This window comes from Petaurus breviceps, unplaced genomic scaffold (assembly GCF_028583685.1).
Source record: "Petaurus breviceps papuanus isolate PSGF00001 unplaced genomic scaffold, PetGlider_PUasm1.0 207, whole genome shotgun sequence".
NCBI lineage: Eukaryota > Metazoa > Chordata > Mammalia > Diprotodontia > Petauridae > Petaurus > Petaurus breviceps.
Window position 1 is genome coordinate 19,359,741 of NW_027185850.1, and position 20,506 is coordinate 19,380,246.

The window sequence follows — 20,506 nt, forward strand, 5'->3', positions numbered from 1 at the left end:
CTCTCTCTCTCTCTCCCTCTCTCTCTCTCTCTCTCTCACTCACACACGTGTGTATATAAACATATGCATGTGTGTATACATAGACACATGTGTGTATACGTGCATATACATAGATGTACTATACACACAGAGAGAGGCTGTACTGTACCTACTCAGCCCTCTTTGTGTCCTACTCACCTGATTCTTTACACTGGAAATCATGGCCACACTGGGCTTCCATCTTGCAGCTTTCAGGGCTGGTACAGGCTGCCTCATCCCAAAGGTCACCACTGCATATGTTTCCCCCAAAGTTGGATGGTTGTAGGAGATTTCTGTATCGATGCTAAACCAGATTTTTAACCAGGAATTTCTCTGTATCTTTTCATTTTACAACAAGAATGAATCAACTAGTATCACAATACAATGTCTTGTGCTAGGATCTCCAGGTGATAGAGAAATGATTAAAACATGGTCCCTGCCCTTGGTGAGCCTGGAGTCTAGTTGGGGAGGAGGGGGATTAGACATTAGTTGAAGGAACTAGAGAAGCAAATACTCATGAAATACATGAAAAGAAGTAAAATTCCTACAATTTCTATTCCTACGAGGATAATTTTAGTAACAAGGCAACATGGGACAATGAATGGAATTCTGGTCATGAGGTAAAAAATAACTGAGTTTAAATCCTGCTTTTGATACTTCCCAGCTATATGACATGGACAAGTCACCTACCCTCCCTCTGAGCATAAGATAACTTATAGGATAAAGGGCAAGGGCTAGATAGGACCTTGGGGTAATCAACTCTCACCACCTTATTTTACAGAGAAGGAAACTGAGATCAAGGGAGGATAATTGACTTATTCAATGTCACACAAATGATAACCAAGAGGGGGCAGATATGAACCCATGTCCTCTGACCCCAGAGCCAAAGTTCCTCCATTGTACCTCCCTGCCTCCAACATTGTAAGACTATTGTGACCTCGGTTGAGGAAGTCCTTGAAAAATGATCGTGCTCTGGCACCTGGGCTCCAAGGGGCTCCAGAGAGACTGGGAAAGGCTTCCAGTAGAAAGTGGGATTAAAGTTGGGTCTTGAACGAAGTTAGGGAAGAATGAAATCACACTGCTGGGCCCTCCCATAAATATCCCAAGTGAGACAATATCATTTCTTCACAGATTATACATAAATTATGTAAAAATATATAATATTTATAAATACATAATAGAATAAATATAAGTATATGCTATATATATGAAATAGATTATATATAAATACATGCTGCAGTGGTAGCATAGTGCTCTGTATGGGCTCAGAAAACATTTCTGGAGTTGAATTGCATTCCAGAGTGACAGAATGTGAATATCCAAGGAATTAGGGTCCAAGCAGTAAATGTCTGAGAGACCCTGTCATACAAAGAGTACTAAGTCCTTAAGTCAGAAAGTCTGGCTTGTGGTCTTGACACCATCATATTCTAGTTTTTTGACCTTGGGTAAGTCTTTCTTCCTCTCCAGAATGGGATAACACTTCTTGTACTATTAACCTCACTGACTTTTTGGTAAAGGATATACAGTTCTTTGTTAGAAGAAGGTACTATGGAATAATAACTCATAGACAGATAGAGGTAAAAACAGTATGTCTACTAATACAAATTCAAATACTCAGATAGATCTATGATCTCATTAATGTGAATTTTCATTCCAAGATACAAAGTGAAACCAAAAATGGTATATTATGCACTGATGATGATTATGATAGCTAGATATAGCACTTTATCCATGTTATCCCTTTTTATCCCCAAAACAAACCTATGAGATTATCATCCCCATTTTATAGATGAGGAAACTGAGGTAGACAGAGTTATGTGACTTGCCCAGGGCCATACAGCTAGTGAGTGTCTGAGGCTGGATTTGAATTCAGGTCTTTCTGACTCCAGGACCAACACTCTTGTGCCACCTGGCTGGATCATAGATCATTTGAGTATTTCCATTTCCATATCTGTCTACTTCATCTGAACTTGTGGCTTCACTCCCAGGTGAGGAAACTCTCTCTATCAATGCATATGAGTAGCTTTTTTTTGCCACTCAGCTTCTCAGGTTAAGTGTCTGAGTCATGATCACATCATCAGATGGGGCAGGGTTGGGGCTAACTGAGACTGTTCTGCCTCCAAGGTCATTTCTCTTTCCCTTACATCACACTGCCTCTTTATAGTTAGAGAGCACTTTTAATTTTTTTTTCTACTTTTAGTTTACAGCATTCAGTTCCACAGGCTTTTGAGTTCCAAATTTTCTCCCCCTCACCCCCCCTCCAAAAAGTTGGCAGAGTCTTCTATATAGAATACCTCTGCTCAGCCTCAAAATAGACCTGTGAGCTAGGTAGAACAGCTGCACTCACATACTCATTTTTGGAACTGAGTAAACTGATAATTGGAGAAGAGAATTTACCTACTTAGTGTTCCAACCCAGGCACTTCCGGCTCTGAGGCCAGCACACAACTCATTATACCATGCCACCTCTGGAGAAATGTGAGCTGTTTCTATTGACAGTCAGGGTGATGGCAGAGGTCTAGAGAGCCAAACTCAGCATCAGGAAAACCTGGATTCTCCTCTTCCCTTTAACACATCCTGGCTGTGTAATCATGGACAAGTCACAGAATGAACCACTGCTTCCCACTTAACTCTATAAGACCACAAGCCAAAGAGGAATCACTGATCTGCATCGGTACAGGGAGCTTCTATGATCAGTAGAAGTCATTGGTCAGTCAATAAACCTTTAGACTATATGTCAGGTATTGTGAATAGGTACTAGAGATGCAAAAAAAGAGTCGAAAGACAGTGCCTGCCCTCATGTAGCACACGGTCTAACAGGAGACACAACAAGCAAACAGTTGTGCCAACGAACCGCAGATGGAATAAAGAGGAAAAAATTATCAGAGGGAAGTCCCCCAAAATAAGAGGGACTGGGAAAGGCTTCCAGTAGAAAGTGGGATTAAAGTTGGGTCTTGAAGGAAGTTAGGGAAGAATGAAATCACAGGGCTGGGCCCTCCCATAAATATCCCAAATGAGACAATACCATTTCTTTAGAGATTATATATCAATGTATCTCTAATCAAATACTGATATGAAGCACTCTATATTTTTACTATTATTTATTATTATCATTTTTTATTTTTATTATTACATTATTTTAGTCTCTAAATAGAACTCCTTCTGGGACAACTCCCTGCCTTCCATTATTATTTATACTTGTGAATCTCTTGCCTGAGTAGAGAAAATGACTGACTTTTGTCACCGAATGAAAACAGTGGGATGTGGATTTTTATTCTATGGAAGGTCTAGAATGTAAACCCCATGAGGACAGAGACCTCTTTCTTCATATCCTCTGTGCTGGGCAGTTGTCTGTACGAAGTTGGCACTTAATAAATGCTTGTGTATTGAACTTACTGAAAGTGATTTGGTATTATTAAAATGATACTGTAATTGCTGTAAGTATTGCCAGCACTAATACTGATGTAAGAAGAAATTCAGGAGAGGGATGGGATGCATGTTCTCTTTGACCCAGCAGACTCTCCTGCCACCAGAACATTTCTCTCGACTCCTACGGCAATGCTTCCATGCCAGGGTGATGCCAGGGTGATGCCAGGGCCCATTGGGTGAATGGTGTACTTGTCCAGACCCTCCCCTCTTCCTCTCTCCCTTTGTCCGCCTCCTGGCTTCTTCACTGCTCATTAGCCAAGTAAGCAGAGAACGGCAGAGGAGGTGAAGTTCAAAGTCATCCATTTGCCTCCTAGTTAAGCAGCCGTGATAAAAAGGTTTATAACCTGTGTAGTAGGAGGTTGTAACTAATGGTCAATTTGGGACTGTGGGCATATTTTAATTACCCATCCACTCCCTGTCCCTGTTGTGATAAATAAAGGCCTGATCCCTGTATAGGGGCTGGGTTATCAGCCTTCCTCCCTCCAAGGCTGGGCAATGGCCCAGAAAAATCCCACTGATGAATCAATTGAATGGGTATAAACTATTTCCTGGGTAATGAGGGGGTCAGGGACAAGACTACACAGCTCTTGGTGGGGAACATTCCCTGCAGGGCACAAGAGTCTAGAATAATTCCTTCTGTCTCTGATTCTTTCTCTAACTCTGTGAGATGAATAGGATGTTTCACAACACACTTGAAAACACACATCACAGGGGTGGCCAGGTGGCTCAGCGAGTAAGAGCACCAGCTCCAGTGTCGGGATGACCTGGCGATCAAATCTGGGCTCTGACACTTAGCACCCACCCAGAAATAACTGGCAGTGTAACCTTGAGCAAGTTATTTAATCCCGATTGCTTAAAAAAAAGAAAACATACATCACAGAAAATATTTACCATGTTTATTCTGTGTGATAGAGGATTGTGAAACACCTCCATATACATCACTCAGCCATTCTTTCAAGGAGCATACATCACATGCATTTAATTGATTCATAGAATAGACACTTAATATGTGCACAGTGCCTATGCATAGTTGCCACTAAATAAATGTTTGTCAGCTGACTTGAGTGAATAAATATTTTCTAGATTGCACTACACCCTGACCCAAAACGTGTTTAATGGAGGGCCCTGCTCTTCACTTCAGTCCATGCCCAGATGTTCCATAGCCACTCCCAGGCCTCTGCTACATCCTGACTGAGGAGTCAGATCTGACAGTCATCCCATGGGACAACAATATGATCTCTTTCCTTCTCTGATGGCAGCTGAGGAGAATGAGCAGGGATTGGCCTGGAGGAAGGGGAAGAGGAGACAAGTCTTCAAGTCTTCTCTGATCTAAAAATCCCTAGTTTATCTAACTGATCACACCTTCCATTCTGGTTACCTTCTGCTAGACCAGAGGTTCTTTACTTGGGGGGGGTGTCCTTAGGCCCACTAGGGACCCCCAAGGATCCTTCCTCAGAAACATATCTGTTGCCTCTATTCGTGGTAAAAGAAATAACAAATTTCAGTTGTTAGTAAAAATATTTAATTTTTCCTCATCCAAGTTTATGGACCCGCTGAAATCTATCCGTGGACCCCTGTTAAATGAATTCAGTGCTGGTCCTGGAGTCAGGAAGACTTGAGTTCAAATCTGGACTCATAAATTTAATAGTTATGTGGACCTGGGAAAAGTGATTCTCTGAGCCTCAATTTCCTCAACTATAAAACAGGGATGATAAGAGGACCTATCTCCCAGGGTGATTGTGAGGATCAGCTGAGATAGCATCTATAAATCTTCTAGCACAGTATATGGCTGCGTTATCCGGGTGAATACTCAATGAACCCTTATCCCCTTCTTTTTTTTAGATACTCTTTAAAATATCGATCAGTTTTCTTGATTATTTTTTCTCTTCTTGCTCTTTTTCTGCTTTTTATTTATTTGTTTGTTTATTTATTTTTGCTTTTTGGAGGGCAGATTAAGTGACTTGCCCAAGGTCGAGCAGCTAGGTTTGTGTGTTTGTGTGTGTGTGTGTGTGTGTGTGTTAAGTGTCTGAGGTCACATTTGAACTCAGGTCCTCCTGATTTCAGGGCCTGTGCTTTATTCACTGCACCACCAAGCCTCCCCTCTCTGTTTTTCTTTCTTAAAAATACTTGATTATAAGGTTATGGGGTGGAGGATAAAGGAGAAAATTTAGACAATGTAAAAAAAAAGTATCAATGCAATGCATTTAAGAAAAAACATAGGGGCAGCTAGGTGGTGCAGTGAAAAGAGCACTGGCCCTGGAGTCAGGAGGACCTGAGTTCAAATCCGGAATCAGACACTTAACACAAAAACTAGCCATGTGACCTTGGGCAAGTCACTTAACCCCAATTGCCCTGCCCTCCCCTCCAAAAAAAGTAAAAAAGTCCCCCCCAAAAACAAATAAATTGATGCTTAGCTATGTCTCTCATATTCTTTTGTGACATTGATTTTTTTAGACTTCGTATGTAAGACTTTACATTTATTGTTATTCAGTGTTATCTGACCCACTTCAGCCCAGTACCCTAACTCAAGATCATGAATCATAAGAATTGATTCAAGTGACTGGGATTGCCTTGGGTGAAGGGGAATGGAGAAAGATTTCTGTCTTTGGAGGGCCGTCATATGGTAAAAACTTCAGATTTATTTTCCTTGACCCCAGAGGTAGAGCCAGGAACATGGATTGGAAATTGTAATGAGAAAAATGTATACATGATGCCAGGAAAACCTTCTTAACAAATCGAGCCACTGAAACATTCAATGGGTAACAAGAAGAGGTAGTGAGTTTTCTATCACTGGAGGTCTTCGAGTGGAGGCTGACTGACCACTGGTCAGGGGTGTTGTAGAAAAGATTCATGTTCAGGTATTATTTGGATTAGAAAGTCTCTGAAATTTCTTCCTCCTCTGAGATTCTGTCATTCTGAAACCTAATTTCCTCTTCACCTTCTAGTTTCTTCTGCCCAAATGCTTATCTCTGGTGGGGTAGTTTGAGAGAAAGAACATTACTGTGTAAAAGAACGTTGGCTGTATTCCACTGAAATAATGGCCAGAGCTTAATAAATACAAAAATGTCACTCTAAAGAAAGGTCAGTCTTATTAGCTCCAGGAAAAAGTGATTCAATTATGATCCAAACTGTAAGCCCTTCATCTGAGTTATCTCCAAAGGCAACAATTGAGAAAAAGTAGTTTGGAAAGTCAGAGGAAATGAGAGTTTTAACAAAGTTATTTTTATAAGGAAAGCTTCAGATATTCTATATGTCCTTTAGGGTTGTAGGACATGGCTTTGGAATGAATGGACCTAGTTTAAATCTTGACTTTGTCACTTACTAGCTGGGGGACATTGAGCAAGTCAGTTGATTTCCTGGGGACTCAGTTTCCTCATTATAAAAAGAAGGGGCTGAACCTTTGAGGTCTTTCTTTCTCTACATTTATAATGATCCTATAACCGAGACTAGAATGGGTGGAAGTTGGATAGAATCAAATACGTATTTCTAGAATCTAGCACTGTACTTGGCTAGTATGTAGTATGCACATAATAAATACTTATGAATTGATCCACTGCTCCCAATCCTGCCGACCACATTGGAGCCAATCCATCTTCCAAGTGCTAGCCCTTGAGATACTTGAAAATAGTTATGATATCTCCCTAATTATTTTATTCTCTGGGCTAAATACCACCCCCTTATAGTTACTTTAACCAATCCTCATGTGGTATGGACTCCAGTCCCTTAACCATCCTGGCTGTCTTCCTCTGGACATTCTTGAGTTCATCAATACCCTTTCTAAAATATGGCATCCAGAACTCAATACAGTATGCCAGATGTAAAATAATAAGGACCAAGTAAAATGGAACCATCACTTCCCTAGTTTTACATACCATGTCTCTCTTTATGCATCTTAAGATTCATATTTTGGCTATCATGCAACATGATGAAACGCCACTCACCACTGAATCCACTGAAATCCTGATTCTTCTTTTCCCAGATAAAATGCTATCTAAGTCATCTTATGAAGTTGATTTTTGTACCCAACTGTAAGATTTTACATTTGTACTGATTAAATTTCATCTTGTTAAAATTCAGCCCAATGTTCTAGCCTGTCACCATCTTTTTGAATCTTGGCTTTGTCATTCAGTCTATCAATGTTTCCTCCCGTCTTTGTGTCTTCTGCCAAATTTGATGTGCATGCATTCTGTAACTTCATCCAAGTTATCTATAAAAATGTTAACCAGTCTAAAGCAGAGCCCAGATTCCTGGAACACTATACTGGCGATCTCCTTCCAAGTTAACATGAAACCTTATGACTACTCTTTAGGTCCAGCCATTCAATTAGCTCTGAATGCATCTAATTATACTATCACTCAACCCACGTTTCTTCCTCCTTTCCACTTGAATAGCATGAACGATTTTTGAAATGTTTTGCTAAAATCTAGGTAAACTCTATTTATAGCATTCTCTTCATCTACCAGTCTAGTAACTTGGACTCTTAACAAAATTCAAAGAGCCATTTGAGCTAAATGCCTGCCCAATTCAAAACTAATCCTGTTGCCTTTTTCTGACATTTAAAATTGTCAAAGGGAAGTTTTCTGAGCCAAGAATTCTCATGGACCACTCCCATTGGTTCATTGTTTGTTTGTTAGTTTGTTTTTCCTCTGTCAAGTCTTACTAATAAGGCAGAACCATAGAATGGAAGTAATCATAAAGGTCATTTAGAGGGGGCTCAATATACCAACTATTATAGCTCATATCCAGACACTTCCAAGTTTTCAAAGTACAATGGAAAGAAGATAGAAGTGGAAAAGAGATGACCTGGGTCCAAGACCCAGATTCCATCTATGTGACCTTGAACAGGTCTCTTACCATCTCTGATGCTGGGGGGACAGGGGTAGTGGTTTCAACCCTATTATTAAGGCTGGATTACTAAATTAATTCTCAGCAAATAACTTTGGGGGAAGCATACTTAAGCCAATGGCATTAGAGAATCACCCCTGACCTCTAAGGTATACCCTTAGGATCCTGAAGTTTTGGTGACTCAACATCTGTGATAGTAAGAGTTGGGACTAGGGTACCCCAGAATTAACCCGGCTACGCTAACATTTGTTCTCTTTTCTAACCCTCTATATCCTAAGATACTTTACTTTTGAATATTAACAATCTATGTTCTGAGGAGCCCCACCCTCCCCCAGCTTTAACAGTCTAGGCTCTAAGGTCTGTTCCAAGTTTAGTATTTTATGGTCTAAGGTCCTCTCCAGTAGTCAGCAAGGCTTAAGTTCAAATCTTGTCTCAGACACTTATTAGCTCTGTGACTCTGAGTAAGTCACTTAACGTCTGTCTGCCTTAAGTTCCTCATATGTTAAATAGGAATAATAAGGGCGCTTACCTCCTAGGGCTTGGGAGGAACAAATAAGATACTATTTGTAAAGCTGTTATAAAAATGCTAATGCTGTTGTTGTTCTAAAGTTCCTTCAATGTGTTTTATGCTCAAAGGTTGCTCCCAGCTCTGACATCCCCTGTTCTAAGGTCCATCCCACCTGTAACATTCTATTTGCTAATAGATTCCTTTTAGCTCCAACGTCTTCTGTTCTTCTCTAACATGTGAATCCATCTGTAACTTTCTATATTCTTAGGTTTCTTTTAACAGTCTATCTTCTAAGATTCATTTCAGCTTTGACATTTCCTGTTCTCAGGCCCCCTCCACTATTCTACTATCTTGAAAGCAAAACCATGGCCAATGGACTAAGATATTGATCACAATTCTTACCTTTTTACCTAGGCATGGAAAGCATTCGGTCCATGTTGACCATTCACTAAGCTGACAAGCAACTGGGGAGGGAGTTGAGGGTTGATCTGCCCGCCCTATTCGCCTAAAGAGAAAAGACACCACCATACCAAAGAAAGTCAGTTCAATAGACCTTTCAAAAAGTCCCCATGACCGCTGCCTCCTGTTCTCCTTATTTCTCTAGCTGTACCCCATTGTGTACACATTGTCCTCCCATTCCATTATGAACTACTTGAAGGCAGGAACTCTTGGCCTTTCTTTTTATTCCCAGTCCTTACCATAGTGTTTGTCCCATCGTGGGTGTTTAATAAATGCCTGTTGACTTGATAGCAATAAAAATAAGCAAATAAACTATATACAGCCCATGTGGCTCCTTTGTCTAGAGCCTTGCCGATACAAAGCTCTGTATACAGGTCTCTTGTCTGGTCTCCCAGTAGCCCCTGAAGAACTTGTGGGATCGTCATGATTTCATTGCAGATACTGACAGTGCAAGAGGGAAAACTTCTTTCCAAATTGTATAAATAATTTTTTTATTTGTATGTTTATTTGTACAATTCAGAAGGAGCTGAGTCATAACTCAAAAAGAAGGTCCTCTTAACTGTAAGTCATGGGATTTTTCCATGAGGCCACAGTGGAAACATGGAAGAAACCAAGGGCTGCTGCTGTAGGTGAGAAAAAGGGACCGAGCAGAGAAGGAAAATGGCCATTGAAAGGTCAGGCTAATTAACAGCAGGGATTTGTGCAGGCTTTTGAGGGTGTGTGTGCGTGTGTCTGTGTGTGTGACTGTGTGTGTGTTTGTGTATGTGTGTGTCTGTGTTTCCTTTAATGAATGACAACAGCAATGACCAGCTTCCTTCTCCCTAGTGAGAAGTATTTGGAGTATTGGGAGTTTAAGAACTACTCCCTTCTCCCTAGCCCTTGGTTTATAAAGTACTCTGCTCACAGCTGCTGGGTGAGGGCAGCTGTACAAATACTGCTATACCCCTTTTACAGAGGGTTAGAGATGCTAAGATAATCATCAGAAGTCAAACAGTCAATAAATGGCAGGGCCAGAATTCAAACCTAGGTTAGAATCCAAAACCAATGTTCTTTCCACTTCAAATGAAGAATCTTCTGCTTTGGGCTAATCATATTCCACCCTGGAATACAAGTCAAATTGTAACTGCCTGTATCAGCCTAAGTCTTGGGGTTTATTTGGGAGTAATTAAATTGATTTTCATGTACTGAGTCAACAGAATCACAACTTTTTTTGAAGCATTCATTTATTTGTTCTTTCATTAATTCATTGATTATTTCATTATTTCATCTGCTCATAAATTCTTAACAGGATTACTGCCCCTTGAGGTCAGGAGCTTCTTTTTTTTTCCTTTCATCCCTAGCACCTGGTATACAGTAGATGCTTACTAAATGTTTGACAAGTGGATGATTAAGTTATTAGACACCTGTTATGTACAGGACCCTGAGCCAAGGGCTAAGAGTAGGGAATGGGAAAATAGGAAAGAGTGTGGGTATATGTGTGTGTGTGTGTGTGTGTGTGTTTAAACATTCCACTCAAAAGTATAGGGAGCTCACAAAGTAGGTCAATTAGGACTCTTTTTGGAGACTGAGATTTTAAAAGGTATATTCTCTAGGGAGGGGGGTGGTAAAAATGAACAACTAGTGGAAATGAAAATTTGGGAGATTAGAATATAAAATAGCATATATGGGGTGGCCAGGTAGTGCAGTGAATAGAGCACTGGCCCTGGAGTCAGGAGGACCTGAGTTCAAATTCGGCTTCAGACACTTAACACAAAACTAGCCGTGCGACCTTGGGCAAGACACTTAACCCCAATTGCCCTACCTTCCCCCCTCCAAAAAAGCAAAAAAAAAAAAAACAGCACAGTTTACTGATGCTGTGAGGAGAATGCTAGATCAGGAGCAAGGAAGGGTTCCGATCCTAATTTTATTACTTACTAACTATGTCACCCTGGAGAAGTAATTTCTGTGTGTCTCCCTTTCCTTATCTGTGAGGTCCCTCCCTGCTCTGGTGCTGTGGCTCCTATAATACTATACTCAACAAAAAAACAAAAAGCCAGGTCAAGATCACAGCCAAATGAGGGGGTGGCTAGGTGGCGCAGTTACTAGAGCGCCAGCCCTGGAGCCAGGAGGACCTGGGTTCGCATCTGGCCTCAGACACTTAACACAAAAAATAGCCGTGTGACCTTGGGCAAGTCATTTAACCCCAATTGCCCTCCAAAAAGCAAAAAAGATCACAGCCAAATGATCACCCTGCCAGTTGGGGCACAGGGGAAATGCGGCGACAATGGGCAGCATGCCTACTCAGGAAAGGAAGAGTCAGACACTCTTCCTACTGCATTTCATTAGTTTTAGATAAAAAAAAATCTGTTGCCTTTATATAAAGAAATTATGTTACTATAAAATTAAATGAAAATAAATTAAAATAAGATGAGGCTGTTAGGTTAAATAATCTCTAAGGTGCCTTTCTACCTTGAACACTGATTCTTGTAAAAAAGATTGTCATTTCCATTCTTTAGACTAAAAGAGGAATGAATAAAGATTGGAAAGGGGGTAGCATTTGTCTAATAAAAGAAGCAAAGCCCCAAACAAAGCAAGCCCTGCCCTCAGAGGGCTTACCTTCTAACGGAAAAAATAACCTTTTATTTCGATGACTTCTAAGAGGAGGAAGCAAGCATTTATTGAGTACCTATTATGTTCCAGGTGCACTAAGAGCTTCACAAATATCTTATTTGATCCTTGCAGCAGCCACTCAAGATAGTTTCTATTATTACCCCCATTTTGCAGCCGAAGACTGAGGCAGAGGTTAAGTGATGTTTCCAGAGTCATACAGCTAGTAAGTGTCTGGAACTAGATTTGAACTCAGATCTCGCTGACTCCAGACCTGGGGCTCAATCTGTGGCACCAGCAGCTTCCTCAAAACTCCCACTCTGCTCTAAAACAGAGGAATGAGCTGAGATCTGGGAATGGATGAATGGTATTGGCCTTTAATGTCATTCAGCTCTAAATAAATAATAATATTGATAATAACGAAGGGGCTATAGAATTTATATACATAACACTCTAAGGTTTGTGGAGTATTTTGTATGGATAATCACTTTTGATCCTCATAACTCTATTAGGTAGAAGTTATTATTGTCCCTATTTTTCAAATGAAGAAACTGAGGCAGAAAAAGGTGAAGCCTAGGTCACACAGCTAGTGAGTGTCTGAGGCAGGATTTGAAGTCCTGACTCCACTCCAGGGCACTGCCCTTTGCCCCACCTAGCTACCATAGCTCCTATAATCCTAAAGTAAATGGCACAGTGGCCAGAGCACTGGACCTGGAGTTAGGAGGACTGGAATTCAAATCCAGACTCAGTTTCTGGTTGTGTGACCCTGGACAAATCACTTTACCTCTATCTGCTTCAATTTCCTCCTTTGTAAAACAGTGATAATAATAGCACCTCCTTTTCAGGGTTGTTATGAGGATCAAATGAGACCAAAATTTTAAAGCCCTTTGCAAACTGAAAATATTTTATAACCACTAGCTATTATTATTAATTATTTATAAAATTTGTAAAATTATTATTATTAAGATTATAAGATATTCAAATCAAATCAATTCAACAAGCATATATTAAGCAGGGATGAGGGAAGGGAACAAACATTTATTTAGTGTTTTCTGTGTGCCAGGCTTTGAGCTAAAGCAACTTTATGAATATCATGCCAAACATTGTGCTAAACCCTCAAGACCGGGAGGGAAAACCCAAACAATCCTTGCCGCGAAGATTGAGAGCTGGAAAGGTGTCACCTAGTGCAATGGTCTCATTTTACAGATGAGAAAACTGATCCCCAAGGAAGTAAGGTCATGACCAAATGTGCTCAGGAAATAAATGGGGTAGCCAGGATTTGAACCCAGGTCCTGTGATTCCAAGATAATCACTTTCCCCACTACAATATGTTGCTATAGGAAAGAGAAAATTAAGAATAAACTGGTAATCTGATAAGGCAGGGGAGGAATTGCTTTTTGGCATATTTCAGCACATCCAAGTAGAATTGTCAGGATGTCATTTCAAGTCTATAGAGACCCCATTAAGATGTCAAAATGAGGGAAAGAGCATTAAGGGATGTAACCAAAAGCTTAGGTGGAATGAAACTTTGTCACTGTGGATTTAAAAGCTTTGTGACATGATATCTACACAAAAGCAAACACAGGAATCCATCCCCAGCAGAGAATGGGCAAAGCTGAAAGCAGACACTTTGGGGAGTCGCTGACATCCACCACAGAGCCCCTCTGCAAATGCCCAGCCTGCCCCCGAGGGACACAAGCCTTAAGGATCAGCTGAAGGACCTGGGGCTTCTGGCCTCTGTCTCTTAGAATCCTGGGGCCCTTCAAGGCTCAGATCACACCTCCCACCATGCAGGATGCTGTACTTCTCTCCTGGACCTGTTGCTAGGGTCCATTGAGATATTATGCCTAAAGTGTTTTATGTTACAGAAATGCCCATGTTTGTTACTGTTATTGTCTGAGTGAACTTCTGTTTTCTCCTCAGTAAAAAGGGCATAAGAATGGCTCACCCAGCTTCCTCACAGGCTTGGGCTGGGGGTCAGAGAGTGGGAGGGACTGACCCATGAACCATCCAGCTGCTAAGTGTCAGTCCCTGACTTTAGAGTTCAAAACTGTTCCCATCATCAATCATACTACCAATTCTTATTATATTTCACTTTATTGGACATCCTAGCCCCACCAAGTATAGTTAAGTGGCAAAAATTTTTTGAATAAAGCAAATGTCCTGACCCCTTAAGAAAATGTCTCGGGGTGGCTAGGTGGCACAGTGAGTAAAGCACCGGCCCCAGAGTCAGGAGGACCTGAGTTCGGTTCCGGCCTCAGACACTTAACACACACACACACACACACACACACACACACACACACACACACAAAACTTGCCGTGAAACCTTGGGCAAGTTATTTAACCCCAATTGCCCTCCAAAAAGGCGCAAAAAAAAAAAAAGAAAGAAAATGTGTCTCCCCAACCCACTGGCTAAGATCCACATTCCATTTTCCTCATTGTTTCCCACTAAGTGGAAGGGGAATGAGGGAGCCCTTCTCCATGAAGGCATCTGTAAACATTTGAACAATGAAATTGTCAAGATGATACAAAGGATTTGACAGAAGAAAATCCATAGGCACGCTTACTCACTACATGGCCAAGATAAGTTTTCAAAAAGCATTTGTTCCCCAAAGCAAGCAAGGAAAAGTCCTTGAATGAGTATAGATACAATCTTCAAGCACAGTCTTATCCCTGCCTTCCATAGCTAACCTTCAAAGTCAATGAGCCTGAAAGAAAAATAAAAAAAATCAATATTCTTTCCCTTTCCTTCCTTCATGCTGTTTGCATGGGAATCTGAGTGTAACTACACTAGACAGGAAACTCATGTCAACAAGCATTTATTAAACACCTACTGTGTTCCAGGCACCATGGTGCTAAACACTGGGGATGCAAAGACAGGCAAACAACAATCCCTGTCCTCAGAGGGTCTACTGGGGAGAAGCAATGTGAAAACAACTTTGTACAAACGTAGATAAGCAGTTGGACCTAGAATCAGGAAGGTGTGGGTTTAAATCTTGCCTCTAATCCTTGGCAGTGTGATCTTGGATAAGTCCCTAACCTCTCTTAGTCAATAGTCTAAGGCCCCTCCTAGATGCTGCCTTCTGCATTCTAACATTCTCTGTCCTCGAATCTGTTCCTAGGATTCTAGAAGACCCCTGATTACTATAAGCATGTCAGCCATGGAAGAGAGCTCCATCGATTGGCAGCAATCCCACTGGTTCCACTGATCATTTTCTCCCATTAAAGACGGCAAAAAGGATCAGCCAGGCCGCCCTCCAGACCAGCTCTAGCCCCACATGCCCACCCTAAGCCTGCCTGAGTTCTCTTCCTCCCTGACAAAGGAGCTGCTGATTATCTCCCACAGCACTGGGCAAAGTCTTTAATTGGTTCCCCTTCTGCCTGGACTTAAAATGCGCCTCTTCTCCGGGCCTGTCTTGTTTGATAAGTTCATCAAATATTGAGACTCTTTGTTCATTTTCAAAAGGGATTACAATAATAAGCTTTTATAATTAAGTGTATCTCGGCAAAGGTTTTCCCTTACTACAGCTTCCCTGGCCTTCGTCTTCTCATTATTAGTGATGAATTTTCCGATTTTTTTTTCCTAAAGTGTATTTGCTTTAAATACAAGTTGCAAATTAAATGTTGTAGAAAATGGGCTCCTTTTTTTTTCATTGAATTCTTACTAAAAGGAAATATCTCTTGTTATAAAATACAAAAGTTATAATGATATAAAAATTTGTATGTGTTTGAGCATATATGTGGTAGGCAATGAACAGTAAAATGAAGTCTTGGTCCCTGCTCTACAGTGTAAAGGCAGATGGGTATCCTAATGAACAGAGTGCCAGATGCAGTCAGAAAGATCTGCTTCAGATCCTTACTAATTGTGTGACCCTGGTCTAGTCACTTAATCTCTGACTCAGTTTCTTTATCTGTAAAATAGGGATAATATTAGCAACTATCTCCCAAAGCTATTGTGAAGACCAAATGAAATAATATCTGTAAAGTGCTTTGCAAAATTTAAAATGCTAGGTCTTAAAATTTCTATTATTATTACTACTAGTTTACTAGTATGTTGTAAGCCTAGATATTTAATATCTCTCATTTGATGATGCCAGACCTAATCCACAAGTCTCCCTCGAAGACTCAGATGTAATATCATGCACAAAGCCACTTTGTAAAGCACCATGTAGAGGTTAGCTGGCTTTTATTAACCACTGAGACACTGGGGTTTTCTGCTCGCCTTGCCTCCTTCCAGAGCGGTGAGGTTTAAATGACATGATGCTTGTGAAAACTTGTCTTTATTACTGTAGAGCACCAGAGAAATGCCCCATAGAGTTAAGCTCATCTACTACATTGTGACCTACTTGAGGGCAGGGACCATGTTTTGCCTCTTTTTATACCCCCAGGGTTCAGCACAATACCTGGCACATAGTAGGTAGACACTTAATAAATGTTGATTGGTTAATTAGATAGAATATTTCCAGAAGTCAAGTTCCTGGAGAGCAAGAACTGCTTGATGTTTTTCTCTGGATCCCCTGAGCCCAGCTAGGCACATAGGGAAAGGACTTGTGATTTCATGGTATCCAGAAGCCCCAGAGGAGGACACTCTCTACTGATGTGAGTAGTGACTTTCTCTATACTTTAGAGTCTTAGAGAGTGGCCCTGGGTACCAAGAGTTGAAATGATTAACTTGAGGTCACATAGTCAGTGTTTGTGTAAAGCAGGACTTGAATCGGATCTTCCTGGTTCTGAGGCCATCTTTCTGTTTTTATAGCAGAATTGCTGATTGCTTAATTGATAGATTGTAAACTCTTTTAGGACGGGCACCTTTTTATGTTTGTCTTTGTATTCTCAGCACTTAGTACAGTTCCTGGCACATAGAAGGAGCTTAATAAATACTTGCTCATGTTGATTGATAGTCAAAAATCTTCAGTTTGAAGCACAGTAACTGCTTTAAAATACTATAAACAAGAAATATGGAATGACCGATTCAAGGCAAAACATTATTTAGTGGAAGGTTTTCGTGGAAAGGAAAGAGTGTTGGAGCTGAAATCAGAAACCATGGGTTCAAGTCTCAACTCTACCTCCTAACTTGCATGATGCTGGGCAAGACTGTCCTCTACTCTAGTCCTCAGTTTACTCATCTAAAAATACTTGCATTTCCTGTATCAGAAGTCATTGCAAGGGTGACAAGATAAAGTGTGCGCATGTGTGTGTGTGTAGGTGTGGGCGTGTGCACACTTGCTCGTGTGATTTCATAAAGTGTAAAGCATAAATAAATGTTCTGTATGTTACCAATATGAATCAATAGGACCTAGAGAACAAAAAAGAAGAATTTGACTCCAGATTACGATATTCAAACCAAAGAAATGGTCACAAAAACATTACAGAATTATAGAATCTCAATTGGTGACTTTGAAGGGCAACAAAGTCGGTATAGTACAACCTAAGCCTTAACATGAAATTCCAAATCACCAATCAATCAATAAGCATTGATTAAACAGCAGGTGAAACAGTTCTTACCCACAAGGAACTTATATTCTTTTTTAAAAAAAAAGTTATTTATTTTATTCTTAATTTATGAAATAAAACAAGCATTTCCATAACATAGTAGGATTAAACAAAGATGGTTGCACATGAAACTGCGAATCTGTTACGTACAACTTGCTATTCCTCTTAAATATATAATAAAGTTATCATGTAAATGTCTTTTCCCCTTTTTCTTCCCTCCCCCATCCCCACTCTAGAGAGAGCTACCATTAGACACAAATATGCATATATATGTAAAATCATTCTGGTCATAATTCGATTTATCAGTCCTTTCTCTGGATGCAGATAATGTCTTCCTTCATATACCCTTTTTAGTTATTATAATAAATATCCAAATTAACTACAAGGAACTTACATTCATTCAGAAGAGACAATATGACTATTTTCTCTCTTTTTTTCCCTTTCTCATGGTTTTTCCCTTTGGTTCTGATTCTTCTTTCATAGCATGACTAATGTGGAAATAAGTTTAATATTATTATACAGGGATTGCCTATGTCAGATTGCTTGCCATCTTGGAGGAGGTGGAAGGGGAGGGAGAAAAAGAATTGAAATTCAAAATCTTATAAAAGTGAACATTGCAAAGTATTTTTGCATGTTAATTTGAAAAAATAAAATACTATTAAGTGGAAATTTTTTTTAAAAGAAGAGTATGCATGTGTGTTGGTATGTATGTGTGTATGCATTTGCATATGTGTCAATATACAAAGATAGAAAATAGAAACAAAGGGGCGGCCAGGTGGCTCAGCGAGTAAGAGCACCGGCTCCAGTGTCGGGATGACCTGGATCAAATCCGGGCTCAGATACTTAGCACCACACCCAGAAATAATAGCTGGCCGTGTAACCTTGAGCAAGTTACTTAACCCCAATTGCTTAAAAAAGAAAAAAAAGAAAATAGAAACAAGGTAAGAAAGGAGCATGAGCATCTGGGGGGATCAGGGAAGACCTCATGGAGAATGGAGAATTCGAGGTGAACTTTTGAAGAAGCTACTAGATTTTCAAGATGGAGATGAGGAGGGAGTGTGTTCCAGGCATAATGGAAAGGAGGTTTTCCATGCTCTGCTTGAAAAAGAACTCCCCCTCCCCCACCTCCCAGGCAGCCCAATGCCCCTTTGGATCCCTCTAGTGGACAGAAGGCTTTTCTTCTCTCTATAGCCTTTGCAATTCCTACCCATTGTTCCCAGTTCTGCTTTGTGGGCAGCCAGGAAGCCAAGCACCAACCCAAATGAGTCAAATTGCTCCTCCACATGACCCAACCTTTTGAAGTCTTTGAATCCATTTTCATATCACCCCTGAACCTTCTCTCTTCCAGGCCAATGGAATCCTCCAATCCCCCAACAATCCTCATGCAAGAGGCCATGAGACATAACGAACAGGGCACCAGATCTGAACCAGACAAGGCTTCGGTTCTAACCCTGCCTTCAATGTTTGCTAGCCAGACTCCCCAAGCAAGTCAACTCAATGATCCTCAGTTTCTTCATCTGCCAAGTAAGAAGAATAACACTGCAGAGTTGTTGTGAAGCTCCCATAAGATAATTTGTGGAAAGTGCTTTGCTAAATTTAAGGTACTGTATAATTGTGGGGTAAAAACCAATATGGCGGAATCCAAGGCTTAAAACTGAAGGAAAGCCATCTAATCCAACTTACAAAGTAGCAAAGTGAGGCCTAGGAGGTTAAGGTCCTTGCCCAAGGTGGCATAGGTAGTGTCAGAGGCAAATTCTTCACTATGCTGGTTGCCCTCCTCTGGATGCATTACATTAAATGTTAGCATCCCCAGCATTTCATATGGGCTTGGCACAAAGGAAGTACTCAATAAATGATTGACTGATTGATATTTTCCAGCTGATTAATTCCCCTCTTATAAAGAGGAGCCCTAAATGGAGCACAATATTTCAGATGTGATCTGACCAAGCAGAGTCAGAGTTCTTAACCATTTTTGTACTACAGAACCCTGTGAAAGTCTCATGAAGCCCATGGACCCCAATGTTTTGAAGTAATTTAAAGAAATACTAAATTTCATTTAGAAATTAGTGAAAATAGAATTGTAATTTTTCCCTGTATTGACTCCCTGAATTTTTTCCATGAATCCCTTGGAGGTCCAAGGTTAAGAACCTCTAGTATAACACTACTATCATGGCAGTAGTCCAGGATATTATGAGCTCTTAATTCAACCCAAGATCACATTAGTTGGGCAAGAATCAATTCATACAAATCAAAATATTGTCTCCACTCATGATACCTTTGGCAAAAAAATCAGCTTCTAAAATAGAATACTAGTGATAATTTGGACAAGAACTCCCATTCTGCCCTACACTATATGAATCTGGTGGTCATGTCACTCTGCATAGCTCAAGCTCTTCTCTGGACCAAAGATAAGACAATTCTATATGGAATGTTGGGGAGAGGAGAAGTTGACTTACCTCCTGAGATTGTCCTGGGCTGCTGCAAGGTGCTGGTCTGACATCAGGCAAAAGACAAGGAAGGTCAAGGACATTATCCCATTCAGGAGCCATGGCCCCATTGTTCTGAAGGAGGACAGTGGAAGAGATTAAACAGGTGTCTTTTACACTGGTACGAAGGCTTGAGATTTGTTTGCCTTTTAAGAAAATAATTTTACAGGGTCTACCCTTGAAAAGTCTCCACTAAATAGAGAGTTACCAGAAGACATTGGCTTGGCCTCTCAAAGTTAATCATTGCTAGGACAATTGATTCATCAGGTACCCCAAGCTCACCAAAGGCTCTTGTCCTTCTGGCCTTTGGAAAAGCCCTGAGTGACATAGCCATTGAGCAAGAGGAAATTTTAAACCAACTTTAGCTTCCAAAGATTGGGGGTTATCTCAGCTCATGAGGGCAAAAGTCTAAACAACAGAAAGTCCAAAAAGACTGTCTGCTCTCTCTCTCTCCATCTCTCTCTCTCTCTCTGTCTCTCTCTCTCTCCTCTATCCATCTCTCTGTCTCTCTGTTTCTCTCTCTCTCTGTCTCTCTGTCTGTCTCTCTCTGTCTCTCTCCCCTCTCCTGTCTCTCTCTCCTGTCTCTGTCTCTGTCTCTCTGCCCTTCCATCTGTCTCTCTCTTAGATCAATATAGACATGTTCACTGCATCAAGCACAAGGCTTTAAACACGAGGCTTGT

At 40.6% G+C, this 20,506-nt stretch overlaps 1 protein-coding gene across 1 annotated transcript in view; it reads right to left on the minus strand.

The window, feature by feature from the left end:
• The window catches only part of LOC138164806 (complement component C8 alpha chain-like), a 105,845-nt gene extending 85,948 nt beyond the window's left edge, over nucleotides 1–19,897 (minus strand). Inside the window, exons 1-3 of the mRNA XM_069092743.1 lie at nucleotides 19,797–19,897; nucleotides 9,202–9,304; nucleotides 178–322 (exon numbers count right to left, since the gene is read on the minus strand). Of these exons, the coding sequence (XP_068948844.1) occupies nucleotides 178–322; nucleotides 9,202–9,304; nucleotides 19,797–19,897 (349 nt within the window). The remainder of the gene's footprint in view (nucleotides 1–177; nucleotides 323–9,201; nucleotides 9,305–19,796) is intronic.
• Between the last annotated feature and the right edge of the window lie 609 nt (nucleotides 19,898–20,506).